Source organism: Panthera onca, chromosome D1 (genome assembly GCF_046562875.1).
Source record: "Panthera onca isolate mPanOnc1 chromosome D1, mPanOnc1 haplotype 2, whole genome shotgun sequence".
Classification (NCBI taxonomy): domain Eukaryota; kingdom Metazoa; phylum Chordata; class Mammalia; order Carnivora; family Felidae; genus Panthera; species Panthera onca.
In genome coordinates, this window is record NC_138348.1 from 35,661,622 (window position 1) to 35,673,877 (window position 12,256).

Sequence of the window (12,256 nt, forward strand, 5' to 3'; positions counted from 1 at the left end):
TTATACTTCACAGTGCCATCTTCTGACTACCCACGGAAGTGTAGTTCCAGTGAAACATCACACTTAAACTCGTAAGGAAAATCTGACTTATTCTCAGGTCAGCCTTCAAGACAGACAACGTTCAAATGATGAGACTGTTGCTTTCTCACAGCTTTAAAACAAAAGGGGATACTATTTATGAGATGGGGATATTGTGAGGGTTTGCATACAAACAGGGCACTGAATCCTGTAGCTCAGGTATCCATGTGTATAACACAAGTCCCCTTTTTGCGTTAGGTTCTCAACAGCATTGTTTCTGAGATACTTCCCAAAGCCTGACACCACGAAATTTCAGGGTTAAAACTCTTTTTGTCTGAGAATCCAGACCTTAAAGCTTAAGCCTTTTAAATCACAGGTTCAAATTCTACTTCTACCTTTTAGTAACTTTAAAGGTATTAACTTCTCTAATCCTTAATGCTCTCATCTACCAAATGCCTTCATGAGGTATGGAAAAGCATTAAGTAAAGTTACCCTAGAGAACTGTGTAGCACAATTCTCACATGTAAGCAACCTTTAACCACTGTTATAAATGTTAAAAATAAAATTATGAGTCTGAGCAGTTGAGACAGCTACATGGGATCACACAGGTGGAAGGTGCTGCAGTTAGGTCAGTCTGATTCCCACCAGCTCCACAGTGAAAATTCAAGTGCCATCTGGAGCCAGGCAATAGAACATTGTAGTTCAATGGTTTTGACTTTGGAAACAACATCCACAAGCAAAGGCAACATCACACAAATATTATTATTTTCTTTCACGATGAGAGCAAAATACACCATACATTATTTTAGTTAGAACTTTAGTTGTGAGCTTAGGGGATACCTCAGAGCACGCTACATTTTTCTTTCCTTTTCTCACTATATAAATCAGAAGCCACACATGAGAGGGATGCAAGCCGACACTGGCTCATTCCAGTGCTTTCCATCACACGCTAGGAGGCGCTGTAGCATAGTAATTAAGAGCATGGGCTCTAGTGCTATTTGTCCTTTTAATTCAGAATCCACTTATGGGCTTATAACCTTGGGCAGGTAACCTAACCCCTAGGTGCCTTAGTTTCCACATATATAAACTGAAGGCAACATCAGGAACCACCTCACAAATTTATTATGAGGCTTAACTTGGTTTAAGGTTTTCTGTGATTGTGAGCTATTACGTATTATACCATCTTTTGATTCCTTTGTTATTCCAGAACTGAAACTGTAGAGTGGAAAAGAACTGCCACAATACGGCTAGCATAGCTGTACATTCTGCTTAATCCAGAAATGTACATGTGTGTACATGTACATGTACATTTAATGTAGCATGTGTGTGTGGGGGGGGGGGGTTCAAAACCTTTTTTGTCAGGCTGAATATTACTTCTACTTCATCTGAAAAACTCTAATTTCCTGCACCAAGTAAAAAACAGTAAGGATTTGCACAGCCTTATATGTAGGTCCTGGTTTTCAGTGCATCTTTGTCATAGAACTTGAAAAGATCAACACAGGACGACAGGAGATACAGTTAAAGCTTCATTCTTTTCAGAGTTTCTAAGATTTTACCTCACTCTCCAGGACATTCTAAATAGAGTGTATTCCTTGATAAATCCATGTAATACAGTTTTATATCATTTAGTCTGACTATTTTCTCAGCTCTTTTCAGCCCTTTGCATTTTTTTTTTAATGAGGCAGAGAATCATTTTCATGTAACTTGACTGATACCAAGATATTCACTTATTTATATACATGTAGGGCTGCCTGCGTGGCTTAGATGGTTAAGTGTCAGACTTCAGCTCAGGTCATGATCTCACGGTTTGTGGCTTCGAGCTCCACATCGGGCTCTGTGCTAATAGCGCAGAGCCTGGAGCCTGCTTTGGATTCCGCGTCTCCCTCTCTCTCTGCCCCTCCCCCTGCTCACACTCTGTCTCTTTCTCTCAAAAATGAATAAACATAAAAAAGTTTAAATTTATATCCATGTAAAAATAGGCAGGTTTTTTGTGTTTCGTTTTTTGGTTTTTGGCAAAGTATCACCATATTTCCATCACCCTGATTTCAGCTGCAATGTGCACACGGTGTTACTGCTGAAGATGGCAAGGTGTTCGAGACTCTATAGTTCTCAAATAGTGGAGCAGCGCTTTCCAAGCTCTCATGTACATGGGAAGCATCTGAGGTCCAGGTTGAAACAAAAATTCCTTGGCCCCCTCCTCCTTTTCTTAGGGGATCTAATCTAGTATGTCTAGGCAGTGACCAGGAAGGTGCCTTTTTACAAGCATCCCAGGGTACTCTAATTTAGGTACACTAAGGGGTATACTTTGAGAAACACTGATCTGAAGACATGTTTTTATTATTATTTCAGAGACAGAGTACATGAACTCTGGGGAGTTAGAACTCCCCAGAACTTGGGGAGGGCTAGAGGGGGTAAGGGAGAGAGCAAGAGCAAGAGAGAATCTTCAGGAGGCTCCACATTCAGCACTGAACCCAAGAGTGGAGCTCGATGCCACCAACCTGGAATGATGACCCAAGCAGAAATCAAGAGTCAGATGTTCAACTGACTGAGCCACTAAGGTGCCTGAAGACATGTTTTCTACGTGGAAATAGGAATGTTAGCTGGCAAACTTCTGTGTTTATTATAAAGGCTTCAATTTGACTGGTCTTCAAACTAATGAATTTCTTGGGCTGATTTAAGAATTGATTTCTTATTATCAGATCATTTGTATCTTTTAATTTTTAATATATTCTAATTGAGGTATATCGGGTACATGACATACCAGTTTCAGGTGTAATTTTAAGAATATTTTTAACATAGCCTGTCCTACTTCATGAAAACGGTTATTTGTCAAAATGGTTTAGTTTGGCATTATTATTTATATATCACATATTATTTTTCTTCATTGTGTATTTATACAGAAATTGAATTCTATGGCAGTGCTATAAGTTCATTCATAAAACAATTCTCAGAATGAAGGGGTTAGAATCTAACCACTTTCTAGCTGGGAGAATGTAGGTTAATCATTTAATGTGTCTAAAACTCAGCCTCCCTCCTGATAAAGGTATATAAGTAAAATCAGTTGCAAGGAAGGGTTAAGTAACAAAGTAAGCACCTAGAACACTGCCAGGGAATTAATTTGTTATTGGCTGAAACTGTCACTTACATGTTGTATAAAATTACCAGTTGAAATAAAGACACATACTACTACAAAAAGGATTTGATGCTTTTCAATATTTTTCTAAATTGTAGTGTCAGAAAAAGTGTGCCCCCATTTTCATATGAACTTATTTGTAGAATGAGCTCACATTTCACTTTGTGGCATCTGAAGGGAAAAGCTACATGCTCTCAACAATATAAAGCTTCCTCAACTATATTTGCTTCTTGCCAACACATCACTTCAATTTCTCATGCATTGTCTTGTTTCTTTTACAATTCAGAATCTTTTTTTTTTTTTTTTGCCCCCTTCCCTGCCCAATGCTAATGGCTTAGTTTACTGCAAAGACAACCAATGAATGACTGTAAGCATTAGAGAAGAGCATTTAAAAAACAGTAACAAACAAACAAAAACAATGAAAACAGGAAGGCTTACATGATAGAGGACATTCTTGTTCACTCCTACCATCTTTGTCCATGCATACCACATTCAGAGTCTTAGTATGCTAAGTTTCTTGTTTCCCTTTTCCATTCCAGCCCCTTCACCATTCCGCAGAGGTCAGGAGCAACCTTACCCCATGTGAGAACACTGAGTTATTAGAATCCAGAGCCCTCAATTTGTCAGAAAGGCTTGTTGCTGTTATGTTGTCCTAGTTTAAGATAGATCTCTTTGGTTCCATCATCCTCAGGTAAACTTGAAACGTGAACTTCCTTTTAAGGCATTAATATATTATGGTAATATAATTTAATAACTGTATTTAATGTTTAACTATTAGCAACATAATTTGGAGCTTTCAGACTCCAAATAGAAGCTAGGACAGGTCATACTGGTTTTCCTTATTTTTTTCTTGAGGATGTTACAGGTGTTTAAATCAGTGTTGCTAACTGAGATTGGTTATAGGACAATCCAGAATTGGCTTTTACTTTGGCCTCAAATCATCCTCATGAACTCCTAAGGAAAATAAAGTTTCCATTCAGTTTTATCATCTGTGATAAGGGAAGATGGGGTTGAACTCTAAAATCTCTTCACCAATACCTCTGTCTTGCACACACCAGCATCAGGTGTGTATTTATTAGGGACCGCTCTTTCTGAAAGGAAAGTACACTCTGGTAGGGTAAAATTGCTGTAATCTTCAGTCAGATAAGACTGAAAATATATTGAATTTCTCTGTTCCAGACACTATTCTTTATACACATTATCTTATTAAATACTCTTAAATCAGAGGAGCATTATTATCACCTTTTTTACTGATAGGAAAATGTGGCTAAGAGTTGTTAATTGACATTAAGTCAAGTAGCTAGTGGGGCTATTCCAAAGTCTGTTTGAGTTCACATTCTTTGGATTTAACCCATATGACAGGGCAAATACTTCTTGTAAACCTTGCTCACTAAGTGCTTCTGCTCAGAGTATTTTGAATATTAGTTGGAAGGACAGGAAATCAGAAACCCTAATAATCCTCTGGAGAATAGGCTGGAGGAAGTCACATCTTCTATAAGGATAGGAGATGAAGGCTGGTCCAGAATCTGCAATAGCTCCTAGCAATACCTTAGCTCAGATGCAAGGACAATTTTGGAGGGCAGCAAGTCATTGCATGTTCTTGTTCCATTTTTCCCCCAAGGATTAATCACTGGGCTCAATTCCTCCCTGCCTACCCCCAGCAAAATCTTAGGAAATAAATGTTTTTCATGTTTTGGCTATACAAATCAATTCATTTAAGGAATTTATTTTGAATTTTGATAAAATTATTAAATGTCGGTTGCTTAAGGTGTCCAATATAAAATCAACACGCTAAATTGTACTCTCTATCGATACTAATAGCTAACATGTCTTAGGATCTCTTAAAGACTATGGAACACAGCTATACAGCTATATGCACTGAAATAGCACTTACGTACATTTTCTTTAATCCTAAATGCCCTAAATGACAGACAGTATTATTCTCCATTTTATAGATGAGAAATTAAAGTCTGAATGGTTAAGAAACCTATCCAAAGACAAATATGTATGTCTGACCCTAAAAATGCTATATAAGTTGCTCACGGGCTATGATGAAAATGTAGAGACAGGTAACACCAGATGGGAGTGTTAAAGCTCACCATAAATTTCCATGCGAACATATCTGGGAACTATTCATTGTAGGATAGTTGAGTATGTTTCCCATTGAACAATACCACAGAGTTACAGCATAGGTTTGATAGGTAAGGAATATAAAAGCAAATGCCTAGCTAGGAACTATGTTTATTGGAACTAGATTCAATGAAAAGATCCCAAAGACATCAACAATATCACCTTCACAATAGAACGGAAAAATCAACAGGAACTATTAGAGGTGTATTGCTTGAGAAGTAAACTGTGTACCAAGGTGAGAACTCATTAATGACCACTCTGGGTTTTGAAAATGACCTGGATCTCTTTTTAAGCCATCTCACTCTTCAAAAAACAACTGAATATAGTCAAGCAAACAACTCTCCATTGCTGTAATTTTCTTTGACTAAAGCCTGTTGTTCTACCATGAGTATATGTGCTCAGAGAATTTGTTTTAGAGTAACTTCACAATAACTACAATAGTTCTAGATAATATTGTAGGGACCAACTGTACAAATATAGCTTGATTACTGGGTATTGGGGTCAATGTTACATCCTTGTTCTGGTTTCCTTCTGCAGCCTTAGAGGAGTCTGTCAATTTGGACCTCAGTTTTGTCATCTCTAAAGTGAAGGGCTTTAGAATAGAACACAACCTTATATTCACAGTATGTTTCCCAATAACAAACTCTTTAAAGTACACTCAAAGAGATTAAAACACTTGAAAGCAACACCAAACAAGTCAGACATAATTGCAATGCAATCACTACCTATGGTATAATGACGCCTCCCAGTGTTTATGAAAGCATTCTCAGAGCACACTGTTTACTTGGTTGACCTTCAGATTGCATCTGAATGTGATAGTTAAGATTTTTTGCTTCCTATAATTATGAAGCAAAGTTCGTAGACATCCCAGTAAACGTGTGTCCTTTCTTTGATGCAGATTTAACAATAATCTATGCCTTATTATCTCCCCACAGCAGCAAATCATACCCTTTTCCAGGATTCACTAGATTAATAGACATCACACATTCACAAACACACAATAATCTATGGCAAAAAAAAATTTTTTTCATTTAGTGGTCAGAATTTCTTGGCAAAACTATGAAAACTTTATGATGAAATATGTGCAAACTAGTTGAAACTAGATGGTCTCTAAAGTCATTTTCAAAAAGCTTAGGGAATAACTCATGTGATGACTCTTAAGACATAGTTGTGTTTCTTCTGTATCACTGGTTTTCAAATTGTTCTCAGTAGAAAAAAATCTGTTATATATTTAGAAAAATTAAGAGAAGAAACTGTATTTCATAGATTGTCAACAGATTATGAAATCAATTGAAAAGTAGAAAATAAAGTTGTTTAATCTTTTACATCAATCCTTCTTATGTAGTTTCAAAGCATCTTTTTATTGATGCTCATGGCTTTGATTTGATATGATGGATGTGCTATATATACAACTAAATTTTAAACAGATATACAAGTAGCTAAATATGTACTTTTGTGCTAAAACATATTCTATACGATAAATTATAAACTACAGTTTTTCACGGTGTTTGCCAAAGTGCGCTGCACCATCCAGGCACTTTGCCACCAAAACACTTTTGAAAGAAGCAGCCTAGTAACGAGGTAATCCTCATTACTTCTGCTACTGCTTCTCTCTTCTTTGCCAATATTTTCCTACTTTTAAATGAGGACTGTGACTCTTGTTCATATTCTGTCATTCAATTGACTTGTATCCAAGTTTTCATTTATTTTGATATGTCCTGATCAATCATAGATACGAAAAGTTTTTAAAAATAATTAAAACATAGTATTACCTACACAGCCTAGTCCCTGTTGATCACTTACTCTGTTCTAAGAAATATTGGTCAATTCTTCTAAATAAACTCATTCAGTCCTTACTGCTCAGGTAGTTTCTATAAGTAGTCCTATTTTCTACATGAGATAACTAGATAGAGAGGTAAGAAATTTACCTAACATCACACAGTTAGCAAGTGCTGCAGGATACTCAAGTTTTAAAATTAAAATATATTACTTCCCTCACTGTCTTCAAAGTGGAAGTTACTTCTGATACTCCTCCACTATCATTATTCACTCTCTTCTCTATTTGTATCCAGAACTTCAAAATGCTTGTTGTTATTTATCCAATTTGGTCTTACCCGTAACAATTTCTGTGCATGACTGGGTTAGGAGGACACACATCTGGAACTAAATATCTTATTGTCCTGATGCCATATGCAATGACTGGCACACTGCAGACACACTTTTAATGTGTGATAATGAAAACATCAAAGACATCTGAAGGTTATGAAGTTCAAATGGACTTGTTTGCTTTTCCAGAGAAGAAAACTCAGTATTAAATATGTTTAATGAGGTTAAATGATTTAGCCCTATTCATTAAAGGGATTTCCTGTAGAAGTCAGTCAAAACAGGCTCGTGAGCACCCATACCACACACTTTAGAAAACACAGTATTGTTAGAACCACATACCCCTCAGTGGTTTCAATGATTTTTGCTTCCTGGTAGGTAGGTCATATTCCTCCTTTTGAATCACATGGAGTTTGGTCTGGGACAATTGTGGTCATATCATAAATGTTGGAGGGGTCACTTATTAGCCATGAGGGAAATAAATTTAATCCATAAAGAAATCCCCTAATAAGTAATTTTAAAAATTGCTATTGGAAATAGGCAACTAGGGTCCAGAATTAAAATTTGAAAAGTCAGAAACATTTGTTTGTTAATACTTTCTTAGCCTAGAAAAGACCTGTCTCCAATTCGATCACACAGAAGTGTGTAATTCTTATCACAAAGGAATGTATGTAGGGTCATATAAAGGTATGTGTGGCAAGACTCACTCTGTGTAGGCCTTGGGAGAATAAACCCACATTATCTCACATCAACTTGGGGGAGGTTCAAGGAAGACTGCAAAAATTTATTTGCTTAAGTTGTTTGTTTTTTTTTTTTAAGCTGCTTATTGTATTTTAATTGTGATTCTAGTCTTTGTCCTATACATCAACTTGATTCTGAGGTTAGATTTAGGTACAGAGCAAATAAGAGCCTGGAGCATCTTCAATATACAGTATCATCTAAAAATAGATTCCAGAGTAAACATGTGGTGTGACTGCTGATCAGAGGGCCCAGGAGAGACCTCTAAGGTGATTCCTATTGTGAGGACTATAAGCGACCATCTGCTTAAAGTTCTTGCTTGATGGAAAACCACCAGAAGTCAGTAGACCTTCACTTCTCCCCTGCCATGTTTCTCTCCCCATTAAGTCATTTAAAACTCAATAAACCAAAGGCATCAAGAGTAGAATCACAGCATAAAGGAACAGAGGTTCAGCAGACTAAAGCACAAGCCTTCCCCAGCACTCCATGGGTCCCTTTTCACCAAGAACTTCTAAAGATTTTTTTCACCCTACTCTTCAATACCTATACTACCTCTTTCTGAAGTGAATTGCTGGATGCCTTGGAATAGCAATTTAATACTTCTACAGAATGAAGCTATTTAAAAAGTACAGTCATTCTACTCTAAAGCTATTAAACCAATATATGTTTGCTTTCTTTGACCACATTTATTTGTGCACAGGTTAAATGGGTTTCTGCATTAGCTTCATTATTCATAACATTAACTTGCTGTTTTGAATTTACATGAACTTTATAAACAGGAGAGACAATGTACAGAAAATTAAATGGCTCTTTTTAACTCTATGGGGCTTACCAGTGAAACAGAGGACAATTCTTGGTTGTTGTTCATGGCGAACATTTAACTTTTCTTCAGGACGGATAAAGTAACTCACTTTACTTGAGGGGCATCAGTGTTGTTCACTATGGTGAAAATTATGGCATTTTGAGGCTTTAGCATCTAAAGTTGTTATAAAGATGTAAAGATGAAGAGCAAACAAAAACAGCTATCCAAAAATTCCTATTTAAAAGGTGAAATCGTTTTAGGGTTTTCATCCTTGTGGAGAGAAACTATTATATAATAATGATCTTTCTCTACTTGCAGCATGTGTTTTGCTGAGCACATCCCTTTACTATAAAACAACTGAACTTTAGCCTCTTGGAAATATAAAAGGATGGTATTAAAGAGCTTTGCCCAGAGAAAGAGATGTTGAAACAAATACATGGGTTTGTTTCTTTTGCATGAAGAGCCACAGATCCATATTCGTCACACTTTGAAAAGATTTGACAATAAAAGTGATAACATCCAAAGGCTATATAAGAATATCTAGCAACTGCCATCCTGTGCTAATGCTTTCAACATAACCTAAGCATGTGAAATGCCACTTGCCTCACATACAAGACCACTGACTAAGAAACTAACAAGTCTTTGGCTAGAAAGCCCACTGCCCCAGGTGCTCATGGCTGAGCTACAATTTTTCTCAGCAGGACAATAAACTCACCTCCACTAATGCAACTGTTCTTACAAACCTATTTAGTTTACGTTTTAACCTGCACGTTAAACATTGCCTACAAGAACCCTTAAATATTACAAAGAGAATGGCCTTCTGATAGAAACCACTAAAACATAATCTCTTCTTGCAAAATGACATATTGATAGTACCATAGTCACTGTCAAGTCTGCTGTCACAAAGTAATCTGAATATCCAATAAAACAAATTTCTACACAACAATCACAACAAGACACGCCACTGGTTATAAAAAGTTTCACTTTTTTTAAGCCCAGCTTGCTCTTTCTGTTGAGTTTGCAGGAAGGAAAATTTAAAGACCTGACATAGGTTTTACATAAAAAACACTGCAGAAGTTTCATATCTAAAGTAAACTAGGAATGACTAATTTTAATTTCTCTTGTAATAAATGTTGATTATTTTAAAATTTTATTCTAATAAAAATTAACCATTCCATCAAAAGAAATATAATGGCTCTTTGTATTATGTAACCAACACTAAAACTTCAGAAGCTAGAGACTATACAGCTTCCTGACTCACTTAAATTATGGCATCCTTAAAAAGCAAATGTACTTTTGGAACACTAGGGGTTTTCAATGTCTTTAAAAATCATTGTGGGCAGGGTTTCTATTGTTTAAATATTTATTATTTTATGCATATGATGACAGGCATCTAGTTGAGTGTCCAACTTTGAGAATTTCCCTTTTCTAGAAATTACAATTATTAAACTACAACACAAGAGTTCAGTGTAAGTGGCAAGACGCTTAAAAAAAAATAACTGATGTACAATTTGCACTGAGTCATTTAAAGCTAACCACAAATATTAAAATGGGTTCTGTAATTGGAGCAAGTTACTGTAATTCTGGGAAGCAAAGTGATTTTGAAACCATCTGCATTTTGTGTACTGAAGTGACAAACAACCTTTAGAGAAAAGAAAATATATATATATATATACACACACCTCATATTCTATTTTATTGTGGGAAAGTCACCTGGCTTTGTCTGCAAGGAAAGACTAAGTTCATCAGTGATTAAGGCTAAATCAAACAGTCTTCATTCTAAAAGGAAAGTCTGGTTACAAGAATCTGAAAGAGGATGTGAAAATTAGAAACGGAATCCAGAATTTTACTGCCTCATTTTTATAGATAATGAGGTTTTTTTCATTCTTAATTTGATATTACTCTGTTTCCCTTCTTCATTTTCCATCAGATGAACAATCAGATAATGTTTCCATTCACATAGATTTGAAACGAAGCTCTTGCTGTGAGGGTTATTTTATTTTCTAGTAGCCAAGGGAAAGAGGTTGCTGCCAATATGATGTTAAGAGCATACAGAATAAAGGCTCAGTCCCGGGCAATGAAACAGACCACCTTTGTGCTTCTCTTGAGGAAGAAGAATGCAAGCCCATCACCAACTTTGGGACTTGATCAACAGTGGAGAGTCACAAAACTCTTTTCAACCATTGCATTTTAAACCTCCACTAAAAATAGCTTCTCTGTGCTGGGGCTTAAAGTCCCATCAGTGGCCAGTGATGAAGTACAGTACTTAATTGTTTCTGACGAGGGTCTCTGCATCAGCACACTGAGAGTGCCTTCTAACTTTTAATCGCCTTGTGTGTTCGCTAATTAGACCTGTTCACAGGACAGCCACATGAAAATGCCTACCACTAAGCTTCCTCAAGACCTTAAAACAGGCCATTTCATGAGTCCAGGAACTTTTGTACAAGGTTTACTATCTTCCAGGATTATTCTCCTACCTTAAAATCAGACACACTTGAAGGAGGTTAAGTACACTCTGTGGCTATTAAGTCAGCTCTAATATAAATACACTGCCTGGTGACAATTTCCTCCTTGTCTCTCCATTTCCTTAATTTTGGTATTACTGCCTGTTATCTGTTTGCTCCTACTAGGGCTGGAGGGAAACATATTTTCTTTGAAAGGGAAAGCTCTTGGTTCCCTTGCCAGTAAGAACACAGACTTTCTCTAAGGACTAGGATAACTAGAAAAGGGCTCTATTCTCCCGGAAGGATCTGAGAGCCGGAACCACAGAGATATCCTTTAACTTAGGCGGGAGGTGCAAAGAGCTGAAGTGCCTGTCCTTGGCCCTGACAGGTGACCTGCGGTAGGACCAACTTACCCCTACCCACAGCGCCCGTTGGCTCAGGTCACTCACGCTCCTGGACTCACCTGGTGCTGAGGACCAGCGCTGGCAGGAGAGGCAGCAAGTAGTGCGCTGGGCTGAATTTCATGCTGTCGCCTGCCGGGGTCCTCCTTCCCTCGCTGCCTTTGCTCTCCCTCCTCCTCCGGGTCCTGTCGCTCCTCGGTGCCCGGCTCTGTCCCCGGCAGCGCTGAGCCCTCTCCAGCAGCGGATGGAAGGAAACGGACAAACGGACGGACGCCTCGTGAAGGCAGGCACTGAGAGAGTGGGGAGTATCTTCGGCAGTGATGTCACCAGCGAGGCGAGCCCTGCCCGGGATTGTTCGGCACGCGGCTGCTCCCGAGCCTGGAGGGCGCGTTGTCACTCGCGCTGGAGGCGGCGCAGGGAGAGGGAGGGGTTCCCAGCTATGGCCCGGCGCTCGGGTCTACGGGCTGCGCTCCCCGCTCCCCGGACT

The 12,256-nt window shown here is 37.9% G+C and overlaps 1 protein-coding gene across 4 annotated transcripts in view; it reads right to left on the minus strand.

The window, feature by feature from the left end:
* The window catches only part of LUZP2 (leucine zipper protein 2), a 488,810-nt gene extending 476,870 nt beyond the window's left edge, over nt 1-11,940 (minus strand). For 3 of the 4 annotated variants that reach the window (XM_060606229.3, XM_060606227.2, XM_078433326.1), the window contains exon 1: nt 11,832-11,940. In XM_060606229.3, the coding sequence (XP_060462212.1) occupies nt 11,832-11,893 (62 nt within the window). In that variant the 5' untranslated portion in view covers nt 11,894-11,940. The remainder of the gene's footprint in view (nt 1-11,831) is intronic. The other variant, XM_060606228.2, reaches the window with a different exon arrangement.
* Between the last annotated feature and the right edge of the window lie 316 nt (nt 11,941-12,256).